This window comes from Halictus rubicundus, chromosome 18, assembly GCF_050948215.1.
Source record: "Halictus rubicundus isolate RS-2024b chromosome 18, iyHalRubi1_principal, whole genome shotgun sequence".
NCBI lineage: Eukaryota > Metazoa > Arthropoda > Insecta > Hymenoptera > Halictidae > Halictus > Halictus rubicundus.
In genome coordinates, this window is record NC_135166.1 from 8360455 (window position 1) to 8379796 (window position 19342).

A 19342-nucleotide genomic window follows, 5' to 3' on the forward strand; every position below is an offset into this window, starting at 1 on the left:
CTATCACCTTGAAAATCATTGTGCTGTATAGGAATGAATTCGTTTTGGGTTATGCTTTCATATCATACAGAAACTACATAGCATACCATGTAAAAAGTTGAAGATCACCTTCATTTCTATAAAAATAATGCAGATAAAAAAGTTACAGACGCCATTACAATGTCTGCGAAAAACGGTATAACTTTTTCCTCTTTCATTTTGTCTAATGTTTACTATAAGTACAGTAGGTACCAAAAGCTTGGGGGAGGCACAGTTGTAAAATTCAGCCTTCACCTCTGCTAGTTGATAATTTATAGATATAGAAATTGATGCGAATCACAGGAATTTAAAAGTTCTAAACATTGGACTGTTATAAACTTATTCGGAAAGCAGTTACGTTGCTTCACGAATTGGTTGTGTGATTCGATCACGAGGTTGTAAAATTAATGAAGGGATTTCGTTCGAAACCGCAGAGCGTTTTGAACTTTTCGAGGACCTGTGCTCGACGCGCTGCGTCGTTATAGTGTAACCGCGTGCTGTAATGGTCTTTGAAACGGTATAACGTATTACAGGCGGCAGTTCCTGAAATACTACACCACAATGTCCGCGTAACGGGTTTACTGCAATACCTCAGCAGTATCACCTTGCGACATTTCTGCGACGTTACGGTGCAACGTTCTCCGTAACGTCATTAGCCGGTTACATCGACAATGAATAACCCATGGACAGCGAATGAGGGGTCATTTTGCTTGGGTAGTGGCTCGTTACCGTATTTCTTTACCTGCGCGATTACTTGCGAAACCGAGCATTACTGAAAATTGAAAAAAATATTGGAAACCGATAAAAGACTCTAACTGCACATCGCTTAATCGCGAAAAAGTTCCCCGAGATCGTTAGACTCTCCACCACTTTCCACTTCGTTTCAGAGATGAAACAATTCATCTCGATGACATCGCAGATTCCAGGATATGAAATACCGACAGAGGAAGAAAGTTTTCTGGCGTGGACGCATTGGTATTTCAATGCTCTCGTTCATATTCCCGTCGAATTCGTTGAACCAAGACAATAACACCCCTTGTTTTCCCTGTGATCGCAAGTGTGTCCCGACGGTGGTGTCCCGGCCATTAAACTATTTGCATAATCCGGCAGAAATGGCGTGCAAGGGGATATCGAGTAGCGGAAAATTGAATTCCTTGAAAGAGAGCCTTGAGACCGGTCCATTCGCTGGAACATTACGCCTCTTATGCAAATCCACGTCCAATGACCTTTCGGGCGACGCGACGTGCAATTTACCGACACGCCTGTATTTTGTAACACTCTGTATCGTTATTACAGAATTCATAATTAATAACGGTTTCACCGAATATTTGCATCTGTCGCTATCTCGAGAGCCGAGTAAAACGGCAGGATAGTTGTGTCTGGCCGCGAAAGGGATCGTTTCCCTGGTCTGTGGAACTAGGACATCCTTAAGTCAAGCTTTATAACGCGGCCTGTGCTGGTCGTGATAAGGATGAATCTACTGTGCAGTGGAACGTGGCGACCTTGTATCAGACTGCAGAGAGAAAATGAGCTAGATCGTATGATAAGGATGAACTACGGTAGATCGTCGACAACCTTGTATCGGGTTGCAAGAGAAAATTAGTTAGGCTGCCTGATTATGATAAGAACTACCTACTGTACAGTAGATTGCAGACGGCCTTGTATCAGACTGTAGAAAGAAAATTAGCTAAATTGATAAACATGAGCCTACAGCCAGTACTGGGGATTAACCAATAGACAAAGAAGACAAATGTCTAGGGCCCATCACTCGGTCGGGCTCGGCTTCATTACAGAAAAAAATAAAAATAAATAACAATAAATTAAAAAAAAATATTTCTCTTAATAAATATTTAGTATAGTAACTTTAAGTAACATTATTTAAAATTTCTTTAGAAGCACCCAATCTAAATTTTATCAAGGGCCCGCTACTGGCTTAATCCGTCACTACTTGCAGTACAGTAGATTGTGGGCAACCTTGTGTTGGACTGCAAGAAAAAATTAGCTAATGTAAAGTCAACCCTTGCATCAGGCTGCAGGAGAAAATAGGCTAACTTGTCTGATCATGATACGAACCTACAGTACAGTAGAACGAGGACAGCCTCGTATGATGTGCAAAAGAAAATGGGTTAGGCTGTCCGATTATGATAAGAACTTCCTACTTTACAACAGACCGTCTACAGCCCTGTATCGAGCTGCAGGATGGGTTAGGCAATCAGATTATGATAAGACAAACCTACTCTACAGTAGATCGCGAACAGCCCCGTTTCAGATCGCAAAGAAAACGAACTAGATGGTCTGACTATGATAACGGTGAATCTACTGTACAGTGGATTATGTATACTCTCGAATCAGACTGCACGAGAAGGTGAAACGAAGTGTCCGATTGTAATGTGGATAAATTTACTGTGGAATATACTTATAATCGAGATTTAGTTAATGGCTCAATAGGGTTTTCCCACATTTGATATTTGGGTGATTAACGGAGAAATTACTAATATCGTCTGATCATGGCAGGAGTTACTCTACTGATCGGTAACGTTGGAATCTCTTCCACCAGACAATGTGAAGTTAAATGAAGTGCAATTTTATGCATTGGTTTTAGGGAACATTATAAAGTCTGACTATAACAAAGGTGAATCTACTTGTTTGGTAAACCGAATTGTATGGGAAAAATAACCCGTACACCCATCACATGCTTAAACTATTGTGTATCACCCTTCAACCGCTCTACAAAATTCATTCCTCCTCCAAGTGAATGTATAAAAATAATATTGGGTTTTAAAGAAAGTTCGTAGCGCTTTTCGGTAGGTGGCAGTGGAAGCGTGTATCCGTTCCATGTGTGACTAAAACAAAAGACTTGTGTACATGTTCTGAAAGGTTATGTCTCAACGCGTCTCTCTGTGCAAGACATTTTTGAATTCGTAAATTTTACAGCTATCTAATAGAAGTAAAAACATACAAATAAATTTACAATCTAACATTTTCATTGCGAAATATTTCGATACGTACTACTCACTGTGTATGATAAAAGTTCAACGATTCAACCGCGGTCTACGCTGTGAACGGTGAGATTTTTCAAAAAGTATATAGAAAACACTGACTGTCAAACACTGCCTATGCGAAACAAGTGTGTTGCAATCATTACCGATAGGATTTGCCGGGCGCCCTCGATTCGGTTCGATCAACGTGAAGCGTGCGCCTAAAAGCGCCTCTCGTGTCAGTAAAGCGAACTACAGTGATTGCTCAAATTATTAGAGCACTATTTTCTTCGAACGAAACGTTCAAACTACCTTACAATTTTTAATAGGATAATAACGCCAATAAACGTAAGTGTGTTGTCGTCCGTTTACAAAAATAAAGAGTTCAATAGTTCATTCTTCACCGAATTTTTCCATTTAACAGAACGAAAACCTGACCCAACCGAGTTGCGTTTAAGCAAGCAACTGGACACATATATCCTCGAAATTGGCGTTGGACCAAGTTAGGTCTTAGCTGAACAATGGCGCCGGTCCTCAAGTAGCTAATTCTACTAGTTCGCTGTAACCTATCCCTCGGCAACGAACCACGGGAACCCGAGTTCTGGTGTTAGATCCAGATTAGGATAACCAGATTCGAAGGAAATCTACAATAATTTTCCCGGAACGCTTCAAGTTGCAACAGTCCCCAAGCAGACGCGATGTCCGCTTCGGGAATCTCCGGAACGGTTTGATCGGTGGATGATCGGTTGCAGATTGTGCCCGAAGGTACGGTTTATGTCGTAGCATTAGCGCCAGTCCGTGAAATTGCGTTTCACCGATACTTGCCCGGTTCCAGGCGGTTCGCCGTTCCCGACGTATCAACTTCGGGACGCATCCAGACACCGCCTGTCGATGTAGATCGATCGATGATCCTCGATCAGCTTCCGGGTCGGCCGTCGGGTCGGCTCGAACCTAGCCATTCATTATATGCACGCAGCCATGGCCGCCGATTTGCATTTGCGGTTCGCTAACTCGGGATCAGGAATTACCTTGGAAGTTGAACCTCTGTTCGCTAAAAGTGTTTCAAAGTAATAGAAGTAATTCAACTTCATAAAACAGAAATGCTTTCTACCGACATTTGTCCCGCAATTCTACGAAAAAATGATATCATTCAGATAGAACAGTTGTCTTATTAGTCGACTCCTCATGACGCATCGAGCGCATCAGCGCAAAAGATAAATTTACTTTTCCGCACTTCGTATGTAAATCCACAGAAATGCAGCACAAATTATATGTATACAGCACGAGTTATATACAAAACAAATCATCGGTAGAACAACAAGACTGAAGCATCAGTGCCAACTATTTTAAATGACGAGAATGTTGACTTCGAGCCAATGAAAAAGAGAAGTTCAGTGTTTTCGAGTACAGCGCCCACGGCAACAGCGAGTGTGAATGTACTTGGTTATTCCAGAGCGTTTTGGCGAAATATTTTTAATAATGGTATAATATTTTTTTATTAAGGGTGCAGTAAGCGCAGAAAAATCTGCAGCTAGTTACGGTTTATCCTCGATTCAAGTGATTATTATCAATGTAAAAGGAGCAGCACCGGACGCGTAAACCGAGGGACAGTGCTACGGTATGCCGGGGGTTGATCCACGAGAATTTCTTAATTTGCTTTCCGGGTAATGAAACAGAAACACATCGAGCTGAAGTTGATCTAGGTACCGCGTAGTCGGAGTGCCTTTTACCGGGAATTGCAGCGGAGGTCGTTCGTTTTTATTTCCCTTTTTTTCTTGGGCGGATGGACGCGACGGGACGTTTCTGGCGGTTAGGGTCGTCCAGCAATTACGAGGCCATGCGAGTAATTCGTGTCTCCGTTTTGTTCGTTACAGGTGGGCGATAGGGACACACTCACGTCGGTGGCGGCGAGGTTCGACACAACACCGTCCGAGCTCAGCAAATTGAACAGGCTCGGAAGTACTTTCATTTATCCCGGTCAGCAGTTATGGGTACCGGCGAAAGGAGAAGGTCGACCAGGAGGCGGAACCGCGGCCGACGCGCCCAGTCCGGATCCATGCCACGACCACGAGTCCCAGGATGACCTACCTCCCGAAGAAAAAGGTAATTTTAGTATCCGTCGAGTCGTCATACAAGATATTATCGTGCGCGGTGTATTTTCGTAATCGGGAAGAGCTCGGATCGATGCGGCGCACAGTGAGCCGTTTCTATAAAATAGGTAGAATTAATTAAAATGTTCTCGTGTCATGAAACAGATTAAAACTAGATATTTCCAATAGATTGGAAATGACACGTGTGGTTTCTGTTTGTGTTGTCGGATATATTCAAAGTATGACGCAATATTAGCAAAGTAATGCTTTACAATTTTGTATGTTAATCGGAATGAATACGAAGAATGATGATCATAAAACATGTTCAAGTACATGCACTTGTTCGCAATGATAATCAGAGGACAACATATAATGAGAGGCGTTTAGAAAATACAGCACAATGTCACACAAAACAGGAAGAACTACATAATTGTTCCCAACCAGTCAAGTTATGAAGATAAATGAATAAAATTTTCATAATTGGTCGACGAGTATGTCTGCAATATTCCAGCAATAATTACAAAATTCCGTCTTTTCATCACTATATATAACTTCGTTTTCATATCATTGAATAAAATTATTACTTTCGCATATTAATTGCTTTTTTATATTCTGTAAAATCTGATAAATACAGCTTCAACGTTTGATATTGACGTTTATTGACTTGGTTGGAAAGAATTTAAAATATCGCATCATTTCTCGACCATCAAAGCAGGAAGACCTCTTCCCACGGTACTTTGCGGTATCAATCGATGATCGACTTTCTATTTAACGCCGTAAGCCCCTACGGTCTGACGACAATTGTTGCCAACGTTGCGTGAGATTCGATGGATTTATTGTTGATGCTTAGCTAATGCAACCTCCTTCGCAATAACAACTCTCTACCCCCCTCCCCCCGCCGCTATTTGACGTGTTTGAGCCGCTATAATTTTTCAAACGCCAACAATGAAGTCGCCGGTGTTGTAACCGTTGACACACGATATTGCGTTTACGTGTACGGAGTCTATAATACGTAGGTACTTTGACGGTGCACGTGGAAAGTACTTCGTTCGATTCAGCACGTCAAACTGTCGATTCGGTTCACCAATATGCATTCCTGTATTTCTTGTTGTCTGAACGCATTCGAATGACTCGCATATTTGAGGACTATTACACTGTCCAACAAAATTAAACTTTTTTCGAGTTTTGCAATACCTGTTGGGTGATTCTTATACACTTTGTCATCCCAAAACCGAATCTGAAAGTAGAATTGCTCCATCACGCAACGTTTTCGAAAAATTTTGGTTTTTGTAAAAATGCCCGATTTTGATACGAAACGACGTGTTACGCAAAAACTAAACACGCGAGAAAGTTCAAATTTGAGTCAAGAGATAGAGGGGACTCTCCTCTACATATTCATATAGTCAATTATATTTTTATGTACTTCCTAATAGTTGTAAATGGTTGTTAAAGTTTGAACATGTGCCGACGCGGGTACTTTGTACGCTCTATTTTTGTATTTATGTGAAAAATCCTTTATCTAGCAGGAATTTACTATACAGGAATGCATTCTACAGACATTTCTGGTAAATAAACCATTCACGAAAAGTATTTGGTTCCCTTAATGTACGAGAAGGATCAGAAAATGTTAATTGACAGCGTGTGCGCGACGCGTTCGCGCCAGACGGCCATTGCAGCCTTTTCGCGACTCGCCAGGGCCGTCGCTATGCGTAGTCGACGTTGGTACCACTCAAGTATGTCTTTGCTTACTATGCTTAATTAAATACATTTTTTTTTGTCTTTTTGGGTGCCAATCATTATAAAAGATTATAAAAATACGAGTTATATTCACACTTCATTGTGGAAATGCTTAATAAAGAAAATTGACCGCAGCAATGCGGTGACTGGAAAAATTTATTTTCAGTAATTGTTGTCTTATCTTTATAATTGTAATACCAATGGACATTCAAGATTCTTCCGATTAAAATAAGTCCAAACACTATGTAAATGGGACTATTTTTGTCGATTTTATTGATCGAAGTACATAATTAAGACATAGATCGCTCTATATTAAATCGATAAAATCTCGCGGAAGTGTATAAATCAGCCGGACTGTTTTTGTTATATTCATGACGAAATTATTTTAATATCAAAACAAGGAATGCAATTCCAGCATTAATCTTTCATCAAGATATTTCAACAATGGAAAAACGTTACAAAGGAAAAGACTTATGTGCGGATGCTTGCTGATTACTGCTGGACACTTATTATTGAAAATCGGGATACCAGGAACAAACGTCAAGCAAGGTGGAAACATTTTTAATTTGTTTACATCAGAAATAGGTAAGTTTTTATATTCAATTTTCTTTATTAAGCATTTCCACAATGAAATGTGAATATAACTCGTATTTTTATAATCTTTTTTAATGATTGGCACCCAAAAAGACAAAAAAAAATGTATTTAATTAAGCATAGTAAGCAAAGACATACTTGAGTGGTACCAACGTCGACTACGCATAGCGACGGCCCTGGCGAGTCGCGAAAAGGCTGCAATGGCCGTCTGGCGCGAACGCGTCGCGCACACACTGTCAATTAACATTTTCTGATCCTTCTCGTACATTAAGGGAACCAAATACTTTTCGTGAATGGTTTATTTACCAGAAATGTCTGTAGAATGCATTCCTGTATAGTAAATTCCTGCTAGATAAAGGATTTTTCACATAAATACAAAAATAGAGCGTACAAAGTACCCGCGTCGGCACATTTTCAAACTTTAACAACCATTTACAACTATTAGGAAGTACATAAAAATATAATTGAACATATGAATATGTAGAGGAGAGTCCCCTCTATCTCTTGACTCAAATTTGAACTTTCTCGCGTATTTAGTTTTTGCGTAACACGTCGTTTCGTATCAAAATCGGGCATTTTTACAAAAACCAAAATTTTTCGAAAACGTTGCGTGATGGAGCAATTCTACTTTCAGATTCGGTTTTGGGATGACAAAGTGTATATGAATCACCCAACAGGTATTGCAAAATTTTTTTGGTGTTGGACAGTGTTATTAGTGGTGTACTCCGGGTATCTCTGCTGTTCAAGTACCTTTTACATTTGACTATTTTTAGGTACTCGAATACTGCATTACTTTGAGTACCTAATTGCTCCGGATACTTAAATACTTCATTGCCCAGCGTACCTAAGTACTCCAGATACTTGAATACTTAATTACTCTGAGTACCTAAATACTCCAGATACTTGATTTTACTTGTTACACGAGGATTTTAGATATTTGGATACTGCAAATACTGTAGTAGTTGCGTACGCTGCAGGCTGAAGTACTTTAAACAATACAAATATTCTAGCAGTCAGTGCATTCGAGTATTTTGTTACTCTGAGTACTCGAGTACTGTAGATACTTGAGTATTCTTGGTATTCAAGGATATGAAAAATGTTGATACCCTAAGTACCCTAAAGTGATTATGTACTCTTCAAGCTCGAATATTTTAGAGCACTAGTCACACTCGAGTATTTTAAACCATCGTGCTTCAAATATTTGAGCAGCAGGTATGCCTAGAATATTTAAATACCGCACGCGTTTCGATAAAACGAAGTCCTTAACAGTGAAAGGCGGAACTAGAATTTATAGCGGCAAACGAAATTTCTGCGATAAGGAAAATTCGCTGGCGCTTCTAAATGTAGCTAATTAATGCGCGCGTTCCAGCGACGCGTAATTAGGTGTCGGTATATCGAGGCGTCTTATTGCGTGGTTGCCATAAACCGAAAGCAAAATTGACGTGAGCACACCTCTATGAATAATGGAACAGTGGGTGGCGCGGTGCGTTCAGGTGAATCGGATTGACTCACCTGGCCAAATATCAAGATAAATTGGGTCTCGATTGTATCTGGCCAAGTGTCGTATCGAATATTAATGGCTGTCTATTGCATACGCACGCCACATAGATAACGGCTGGCGGGCTGCACTAGTTGCAGTATGGTTGCGAGTACACGTATATTCAAGGCATGTATACTTCGCACTAATGACACGCCATAATATTTCTCCGGCCGGACGATTTTCCGCCAATAAACCGTCAGCAAATTCTGACGGTGGCGTAACGCGCTTTTATGCTCACATAAGAATCCTTTTCGTTACCTTCACCTAGTTAGACTCTTTGCTAGATCCACGTAACATCGTGTATAAAGGAATCGAAACGTTAAGGGTTTCTGGGAGTCGAATGAACAGTCACAATTAAGATTATCGTCCCCGAATTCTTTCGGGAATTACAGGGTATCGCAAAAATGGATAACGTACCTCGTCATTGGATGGCGCCACGTTATGCGAACGAAGCACAGCTGTGTCTGCAATGTGTCTGAAATTAATTCCAGAAAACGCGCGCGGTCAGTTATGGCGATCAAATGAGCAAAGTGCACATTTGTAAACGAAAAAATGGTCTGGGTTTATGTAACGCTACCGTGCAGCTTTATGTGATCACGGTACGTGGTACGAAGAGAATTCTGGAATCGATTTTCCGGATGGTCCATGTGTCTCTCTTTTTCTATTCAACTTCGAGCCCTGTGTGTATTTAACTCTCTACCTCTGTCTGCTTCTGTAACCTATACTGATTGTGAGTCGAATTTTGACAGACGGTTTAATCGATAAGCGCGATTTAACCTAGTTGGATTATCTCCTGCATCCTTCATTTTTTCAGCTTGTTCGTATCTCAAACGTTTCCCTCACGCTTCATCCAAAATATTTCAATTTATCTTCAAGACAGGCACTTCTAGCTAAAAATAATGTTTTTCAGTAAATATTCTGAAATTTTACCGTATCTATCACTCTAATAAAAAAAGAGATTTTGAATATGGAAATTTAAAGAGTACATGGCCGTTATATTCTACTTTGTGGAAATGACATACATACATAATGGATATAAATAAAGTTTGTACATGGCCGCGGTCGCCATAAACTCGTTTAATTGTACACAGGTTTCAATTTTATAACCTGATATTATACTTTTTATGAAGCTGTTTTTTTTTGTAGCTTGTCATATACATATGTATCTACGTATATGCACGTATTATGATGCGTCAGCTGATCGGCGTCCCGATGTAAACTCACGACAGCCAACATGGCGTCGTTGTGTATATAAAACATAACCTGTGCGCTGTCAGGAAACACGCGATGCATGCTGGTTTCACGTCAGGCAGGGCACGAATGTCGTCGTTATGCATTCATTCTATATTCTCATCGAATTCGGGGCCATTACATAGGATTTCGATCATGTACTATAAGCTCGGTCAATTTAGATATAAAGAGCTGAGAACGTTTTAATAATTTATGGAAAAATATATTTGAAGTAACATTTATTTCATCTAACATGGGTGCATGGCATTGAAAATTTTTAAAAATATTGTGTATTAACGTTTTATGAACACTGTTCTAATGTTTCGTGTTGCCATTTATAGAACTCTTGGACAACTTGAGGCCTGTGTCGCCCAAACCAGGCCATATGGAACGAGTAAAAACACCTCTCGGTATTTCAAATGCAGTTATAGAAGAAGAAGAACAACCATACAAGGAGAGATTTTTGAAAATTGATGTTCGCCATGTCACCGATGGTCAGGTAAAGATGATATATTATTTAATTTATGTTCACTTTGCTTCCAAATGATTTTTATTGCTATTAAGATTCTAATCAATTAATTTCACTACTCGTGTGCAGGGTGTTATTGGCGGAGTCCTGTTAGTCACACCTAATGCAGTGATGTTTGACCCCAATGTATCGGATCGACTCGTCATTGAGCATGGAGCCGAATCGTATGGTGTTATTGCACCAATGGAGTTCATAGTGAATGCTGCGATTTACTATGACATTGCACATATGCGTGCTTCTCACAGAGAGTCAGGAAACTTGGACAAAAAACCAGAAATTTACTACATGAAGAAACCTACTCAAAATGACAAAAGTCAATCACCAGGAAAGGACGAAACTTTTCCAGAATTAACTACAGACGATAATGAGAGCGTGTGCAGCTGCGCAGAGAGGGATGGAGATGCTTTTCCAAAAGCCTTTGAGAGAGAGCTCGTCACACCTACTAATCTTCAAACTGTATGTTGTTCTTAAGTATATTTGTACCCTCTTCATTGAATTCAAGTATGGTAATTGCTAAATAATATTGTTTTTATTCACAGGAAGAAACTACTACGACAACCAAAGAGAAAGAAGAAGAGAAGGAGAAAGAGACTAAAGAAGAGGAGTCTGATGGTGGACAAGCAATTAGGACATTAGAGGAACGTAGACGTTCAATGCTTGACCACCATTGGGCAGTTCCCAGTAAAGATCGGTGTACATTATCGATCGAAGATGAACAACAAGATTCATTAAATTCTGACAAGGTTGGTTATCGCTTATAATTGGAATTAACTGGATTCTCGTTTATTATAAAATGGTATAAAAACAATAATTTAATCGTTTGCAGATCGAACCCGCGAAAACGAAGCCGAATGCCGAAGACGAAGAAGGATCTCTAGTCAAATTGTCATGCCACGACTCTGGTATCGACATTCGTGACCCTAATCCCCCTTTCCCAGTAGTTTTACCTATCCCCTCAAAGAAAGTATACTCAGACGCAGATATTGTCTTATCTTCAGATTGGGTACCTCCTATTACTATTGCCCCGACGAACGTTACAACTGACACTCTAGATAGTGGTTCTGCTATAAATGGCAGGAAAAAGGCGAGTTCAGTATCTTTTAGCTTAGACAGTAATGCGGAAGAACCCGAGAAAGATGAGGAGCACAAGGATGACGATAAACAAGAGACTCGTAGGAATAAGGTAACAATGGGATCAATACTTTCAATCAGAGGCGTGCGAGAACCCGAAAATGTCGGGTACGTGATGGTCTGCACGGTCGAAGAGGTATCGAGTCGAGACTAATCGGATTCTCGAATATCCTCGGGAATCCCGATATATTCGAGAATCCCGAATATTCTGAAGAATAATTCCGAAAATTGTTAAGAATCCCGATACATTCGAGAACCTGAATATGCTCGGAAATCCCGAAATTTTCGAAAACCCGTCCCGACTCTACATTTTCTGGTTCTCGCACGCCTCTAACTAGGACAAAATTCTTAGTACACTGTTCTTAATCTCTGTTACTGTTACATGAACTGACATTTTACTCTATTTTAGATGTTAAAGAGATTGTCATATCCATTATCATGGATGGAAGGATTAACTGGTGAGAAGGAGGATGAAAATAAGTCTGGATCTGATAAAGTTGCAAGCTTGCCGAACAGTGCGGATTCTCATCATTCGTCCGTCTTCAGCAAAGTTTTCTCAAGGTGATAATCTTTGCTACTTTTACTCTATAGAGTTTTTACTAACAATTTTTTAAATAATCTACATTGTACTAACATTATTTTCAAATTAATTAATATGCTTCTATGTTTCACTTTTTCTATTCATCCGTGTCAAGAGTGACTAACAATTGTTCGAAACCAGACTTTCGCATTTGTCATGTACAGGAATGATTAGTTCCGACGCTCGACCCTCCTTTACATGGCGTAACGTTTTAATGTCTTTTCTTTTTTTTTTTATCACGTGTGTTACCGCTTTCTGCTGAATTTTTCTAGAACGTTTAACATAGATACGATATCAGAGGCTGTTCGTAATAAAACTAAGCTATATCGTACATTTTTTAAAATATTTTTTTTTCATGCTACTGACAATTTCACCGACTCGACGAACGTTTTTTTTTTTTTACCATGAATGCTCCCATTGGTTATAACATATAGAATATTCATTAGTTACGTCTAGAAACAAGCGGCTTATTTGCATTTGCGATACGCGTTATATATTGTTAGTTTCTTTTTCTTCATGGACGGAGTAAACGAACCAAGAGAAGGCAAGACTTCCAGTAAAGTCCGGAGATTGTCGTCGATAATATAATACCATCATAGTCTGTTCTCTCATCGAAACGCTCACGGAAAAGTATTACTCTCCTGTACTGGGTAATTCATAAAATGTAAACACAGCTTCAATGATAAGTTCCCATTGGTGGCAAAATATTTTAGCAAAATATATGTACTAACTTGTTTCTTGGAAATAAATTGTAAATTCCAAGGGAGTTCACATTTTATGAATCACATGTGGCTCAATGAAACGAAGGTAGTAGAGGTAGAAGATATGTTCTAGACTGTGATGGTAAATCTGTGTGTTTAATTAAAAGCTTTACTGTCGTTTCTAATGTAACTAACAAAGAATATGTAATGGTGGTGGATATAAGCTCGCCGATCAACCTGGTGAGTGACTTTAGCTCGGGCCTGTTTGCTAAAACTCCCAGCGAAGAGAGTGGTGGGGGCGGTAGGATTGGAGGAACACCTCCTCTTACCGCCTCCTCTCTCTCCCAGGACACCAGCAATCCTCAGTTTTCACCTGGTCCAGGAGGGCTTATGGGGTGAGTTTGGGCCCGGTTCCATCAACCAGCAAATTGTTGTATTTACTATACTCTTGGCCTCCCGTTTTTCTGATCCTGCTGTTCTCCATTCTCGTTTATCTCGAACCGGCTCTCTGTATTTATCATTTAACAATATTTGATATGCTCTATGTGTTATACACCCTTCCAACTCTCCTCGCCCGTAACCTGAGCTCGCCCAACGTCTCCTCCAGTCTAGTCACGTTCCCATAGGCAGTCTCCAATGTTCTATCAAGCTTCACACTCACCCCCTATTTCGCTACTCGATCTTTACTTTTCTTTTGAGCCTTCCACTGGCTTCAGGTCAGCTCTCTTTGCTCTCGCTTTCAGGTAAACGTTACTTACTTTTCAGAAACTCTGCCACCACCACTGATCTCGTGACACATGTTGCCAACATACGTTTATATACATTTATATGTTTTATATATATACAGGGTGTTCCAAAAATGTGGTGCTTCCTTGAGAGGGGTGATTCCTGAGGTCGTTTGAAGCAACATTTTCCTTCGCGAAAATCCTCTCTTTACAATGGACAGATTCCGGAACAGCCATTATCAACGCTACGCACAGCGGGACCTGCCGTCAAACCGGTATTCGCCCGCTGTTGCCGCGCTCTGATTAGTCCATGTTTTTCGTTAATAACTTCTTAGCAAAACCGAGGAGAGCATTTTTGTAAAGGAAAAAGTTACTTCAAACGTCCCCAGATATCATCCCTTTCAAGGAAGTACAACATTTTTAGGACATCCTGTATATTTCTATAAATCCATGAGAATACAAATATGCAATATAAATATATGAAATACCGCTTACAAACAACACACCATCACCAGATAACGAACACAGCGTTTTAGTATGAGAACCCCGAGCAGCCACCTAAACTTTATTTCGCCGTACAATGCGTTGGACGATACGATGTTTACCTTTTTGAATGTTGTCATCCCCCACCCCCCCCCACCCCTGAATTCGATGTTCTTTACTATTTTATGTGTTGCAACACAATTGCCGTGTCGAAATTATGGGCATCCCTGGTGCCTGTAGTTTCGAACGCGCCAGCCAGTCATGTTCGAAGTCGCATCGCTAACTTGCTTTACGATTTCCTTTCAGACGGTCCTCCGTTGGCACGTTCATCAGACAACAGCCGTTAACATCCTCGGGCAGCAGCAGCGTTGACAGCAGCCGAGGCAGCAAAACTTCAACAGCGGCGCCACGATTGGACTACCGTAGCATGGTCTCCGTCGATGACATGCCTGAACTGTTCGTCAGTTTCGACAGTAGGTATCTGGACCTGGTTGGCCCTGTTATGAACGACGTATTTTCGACACTAGGCGTTCCGGAATGGTTGACTCAATAATCGTGGACACGTACAGGTTCCCTTTACCTCGACTACTTTTTCTTTTGTACGGGGTAGTCTGCTTTTCAAGCTGTGGGTCGATGTATTTTGGTAATACTTACTGGATCGTCTGACCTAAAATTAATCGAACCCGTATTGGGTTGAAAATGATTGAGATTTAGGCTACACCGAATGTACTAAGTGAAAGAATGTATTCGGAAGAGCAGATCTTCAACTCAAAGATGTCAGTACAACAGGGTATAAAACATACAATATTTTTTGTAATGTAAGGTGGTATACAGTATGTAGAATAAAAAATATTCTATGAAAAAGTAGAAAATTAATAAGAGGAACATCTTCGGACATTAGAGAAGATGTGAAATCATGTTTTATATAAGACTGCATTTTTTATTCACTTAGTTGTATTCGGTGTTCTAGAAGTCTCCATTTACTATTATGTACTGGGAGCTGAAAAGAAGTCACTTGCGACGGCACAGAGATAAGGGGGTCTCTCGCTCGGCACGCGCCTGTCCCCACCATCGATGCTCCCGTAGTCCCAATGTTTAGGCTTTGAAGGCACACGCTACGTAGTATGTGTGACCGCTGTAACCAATATTTCGCTAGGGCCGATCTAGGACCTAGTGACTCGGGGCGCGCCCTTTCCGCATTCTGTCCAACCGACTTCTTCTCAGCTCGCAATAATAACAGTTTTGTGGAATTTTCTTAACGTCAATATCTATACCAAGATGCATCTGCTTGCATAGAAAAATGGAACACCCGGTACACTGAATATTTCTTAGATGGCGTATTTTCTGTGCATGGGATCGTTATCACGCTGAATAAAAGAATAATAAAGTACACTGATGAAAGGATAATTCTGTAGGGTGATTAAAAAACATTAGTAACGATACAAAATTATAACTATAATTTGCATAGAATTTGACTGCTGAAGTATCCCTGGTAGTAATTAATACTTTACAAATTGTTCTACAAAAGAGACGACTAGAAAATGAGGGATTAACTATCGAAATTAAAGTAATGGGGAAACTTATTTTTGTAAAATTTTCCAACTCTCTTAAGATTGCCCAGCATACATGAAACACGCCACTGTGGTAAAGAGTGTTCGTTCCCAAGGGATCGATATAATATGGTAATTAATTACACGTAGCCACGAGTACATAAAAACGAAATGGCAATAAAAATGGCAAACGGGAATATTACATATCACGCACTGCACTCGCTCGTATGTATAGACGGCTTCTTAAACGATCTGTTACTTTGCTAGTGCATTTATTATCCCTTTCTTCGAATTTTTGAGCGCCTTTGGATTCGATCTCGAATAATAACACCAAAAAAACCAATTACGAACACATTTATCATTCTCTGACAAACAGAAAAGAGATTCCAAAGAATCCGTGACCAAATGCGCTTCTATTCTTTACTATATGTTAACGTAGTCTCGATATTTTCTATATTTTCAAATTTCGCTCGTTTGTCATTACTACACTGCAGATTTTACGAGTTCGGGGATAGTCAAAAGCTCGGTTAATTTCCAAGAGTCTCCATTTTATTTACCGAAGAATAAAATCAATAGAAGCTTTCATTATTTTTAGTTTCACCTCTTGTACTCTGCCGTGCATTTCAGGAATATTATAAATGTTTTACTAAAAAAAGAAGCCGGTAATTATAGCAGAGTTCACAGGGCTGATGAACTCTTCAGTCATAAATATTGATTTTTGCGAACTACTTTACAACATCTAGCATCAAAATATTGATTTTATGAAAGAATCTATGGAAACTGATCAAATACAATTAATCTTTTATTGTATTGAATCTTGAACGATCGAGTACACCGTGAACGAATAAAATCCGCAATCTAGTCATTACCAGTTCTATATTTTTATCAAGTTTAATCTCTCGATTCGGGAAATAGTTCTTTTGCTCATGATCTCTCCGCTTGGACTCCGCTGTCCCAACAGACACCCGGAGTCCAAGCTGAGTATTTTTCATTATCTATCTCATTGTTGTTAAATTAAGCGGAGACGTTGTCGTATCTCCAAGATATTGAAACCTCTTGCTCCACTCGAAACACACATTTGTCGTCTCAACAAATTTCGGTTCATTTCCTGCGTCTAACAGAGTAGTCGCCGATATGTACAAATTGTTGATGCCCGAGGAACGCAAGGGGTTTCGCCCGTTAGTCTGCCGACCATTATTCATACTAATGCAGTAATGTCATATGTTTTTGTTGTCCCTCTAGTCCAAGCACCTAATTTTCCCGAACTCGAAGGCCTCGGTAGGTTCATACAGTATTAGCTTGCTTATTTTCTACCCCTCGTGTATCACCTCCTCGCTAGAACTCACCCATGGGTCGCCAACCTTTTGTACATTTCGAGGTAACTATACTGTGAGAAAGTTGTCATAAAGAAACCACAAACAGCCCTTTTTAATTTCAATTAAAATTATCATCTGTACTGTAGAACTCTTGAGCTTAAAACTAGTTTTAGCGTTTCCAAAATTTTCAGAACCGGTCATCGATGCAAATAATGCAGAAAAGCTTTGTATAACAGCAACATTTTAAAATTACTGAAACTGATGTGAAAAAATAAATAATTTCAGGAAGCCTTAACTTGTCAAATGGACCTAAATCTATTTTTGCATTGTTGCTGAGCTTTCAAAAACTGTCCTCCAGTGAATTGTCTCCAAAGAGAAGAGAGGGGTTCGATAAGATAATTCATCTGCGGATATGCTCTGTATCTTAAAAGATGCTTATCTTTCGACCACGCATGTCTTTCGTTTGGATCATCTCATTATATGGCCACTATTTCTCGCTGTATCGTTACCTTGAAGTATACATTGTTTCTGTTCATTTATCATGCGATCCACGAAACTTTTTCCTCTCACCTTGCGCTCGATTTTGCCGTTGCACTTGCACACTGTGTACTTCACCTATGTATGTATTGGTATATACCTGCTGCTGACTACTGGTCGCCGATTTCGAGCACTCGCCACGATACAAGTGTCACCTAATACACTTCTTTTCCGTGTATCTTCTGCGATGATGTTGTCTTGTACATTGTGGAATTTGGAATTTGCTGTGAGAAGTGTTAAGGTTTATTTTTTATCTCGTTACCCTCGTTTTTCTCGGTATATGTACATAAAAGGGTTGACAGCGGTAAGGTTGTTGTTTACAGCGATTGTTTTAAACTAAGACTTTGGTTAAATTGCGTTATATATAGACGTATTGTTATTATGATATCAATGTTGCGAATGTCTGTGGTCGATAGAGCTTTATGGATTTGTCTCGGCGATCAATGGATTTTCAGAGAATGGAGGCTGGGTCGTGCTTCTTCTTTGCCCCGCCTTAAACCACGCCCATCACGGCTCATTCGTGAAAATATGCTAGTGTCAATGAAATTTAAGCATTTTGCCGAGAAAAAGGAAAAAAGTGAATCGAAACGAACCTTTGTCTCTTCTGCAATCCCAAATCCATGCCACATATTGTGCTCCTGTAATATTTTTGTGTTTGTGCGACCATGACGATGAATTGTTCCAAGTAATAACTCCGAATGTAACGCTTGATACTTTACGGGAGAAGCTTTTTACGAATTTTTTTTCCCCTTCTTTTTTTTCTGTTAATCGAATCTGCGCATAGCACACGGGGAGATCTGTCTCCGCACTGTGAATATTCTATAGAATGGACTTTTGGCCGAATTGGAGGTGTGTTACGGCGTGTTGAAGTCGTTTCTGAAAAGAATCAGATCGTGCAATAGATTTAGAGACAGAAAATGAACTAGAGTTGGTGAATACGTGTTATATTAAATCTTTCTGTCGAATTATATAGAGCTTATACCGCGACCAGCCCGTTCCTGCGAGGATCCACCGTTGTACCTGAGATTGCGAACTGGAAGACCAAAGGACAAGAAGATCCCACGGTCCACACCCATCATGAGCTACGGAAAGAAGAAACTGCGACCTGAATACTGGTTCAGTGTGCCTCGCGATAGGTGAGTTCCATTTTCGCACTGGATTTTATAAGTTGTTTCGCTGCGAAACAACAGTTGACGCGGATGTAGATTAGTGGTAGAAGTTAAGGAGATATGGGCGGGGCTAACAACACAGTAGGCGTAGCGTTGTTGTGTATTTCAGGTAGCTAACTTCTTTACCTTTCACTAAGAAACACAACGAATTCTTATTTACCGATTTGAATGAAATGCTCTAGATTGATAATGTTATCCAAGGCAAGAATTACTGTACATATATCCTATTCACATACAAACGCTCAAGGCAAATAGGGTTCAACCTTTCAAGGTACACAAAATAAAGAAAGATGTTTCGACACAACAATTTATAAATGGTTTTTTTATGAAATAACAGTAGACTTAGATAATGCGTGATACTAATGGGAGTAGTTAAGAAAGATAAGAGCAGAGCTAAATGATATTGTAGACGTAACATTATTTTATAGGGCTGT

The 19342-nt window shown here is 39.9% G+C and overlaps 1 protein-coding gene across 16 annotated transcripts in view; it reads left to right on the forward strand.

Moving 5' to 3' along the window:
* Mtd (TLD domain-containing protein mustard) overlaps positions 1-19342 on the forward strand; it is a 331444-nt gene that overhangs the window by 259873 nt on the left and 52229 nt on the right. For 8 of the 16 annotated variants that reach the window (XM_076803624.1, XM_076803626.1, XM_076803623.1 and 5 more), the window contains 10 exons: positions 4871-5099; positions 10529-10686; positions 10786-11172; positions 11256-11459; positions 11543-11899; positions 12257-12408; positions 13353-13523; positions 14643-14809; positions 17129-17164; positions 18713-18875. In XM_076803624.1, the coding sequence (XP_076659739.1) occupies positions 4871-5099; positions 10529-10686; positions 10786-11172; positions 11256-11459; positions 11543-11899; positions 12257-12408; positions 13353-13523; positions 14643-14809; positions 17129-17164; positions 18713-18875 (2024 nt within the window). Of the gene's footprint in view, positions 1-4870; positions 5100-5138; positions 5215-9567; positions 9688-10246; positions 10445-10528; positions 10687-10785; positions 11173-11255; positions 11460-11542; positions 11900-12256; positions 12409-13352; positions 13524-14642; positions 14810-17128; positions 17165-18712; positions 18876-19342 lie in introns of those variants that run through there. The other 8 variants (XM_076803614.1, XM_076803618.1, XM_076803617.1 and 5 more) reach the window with 7 other exon arrangements.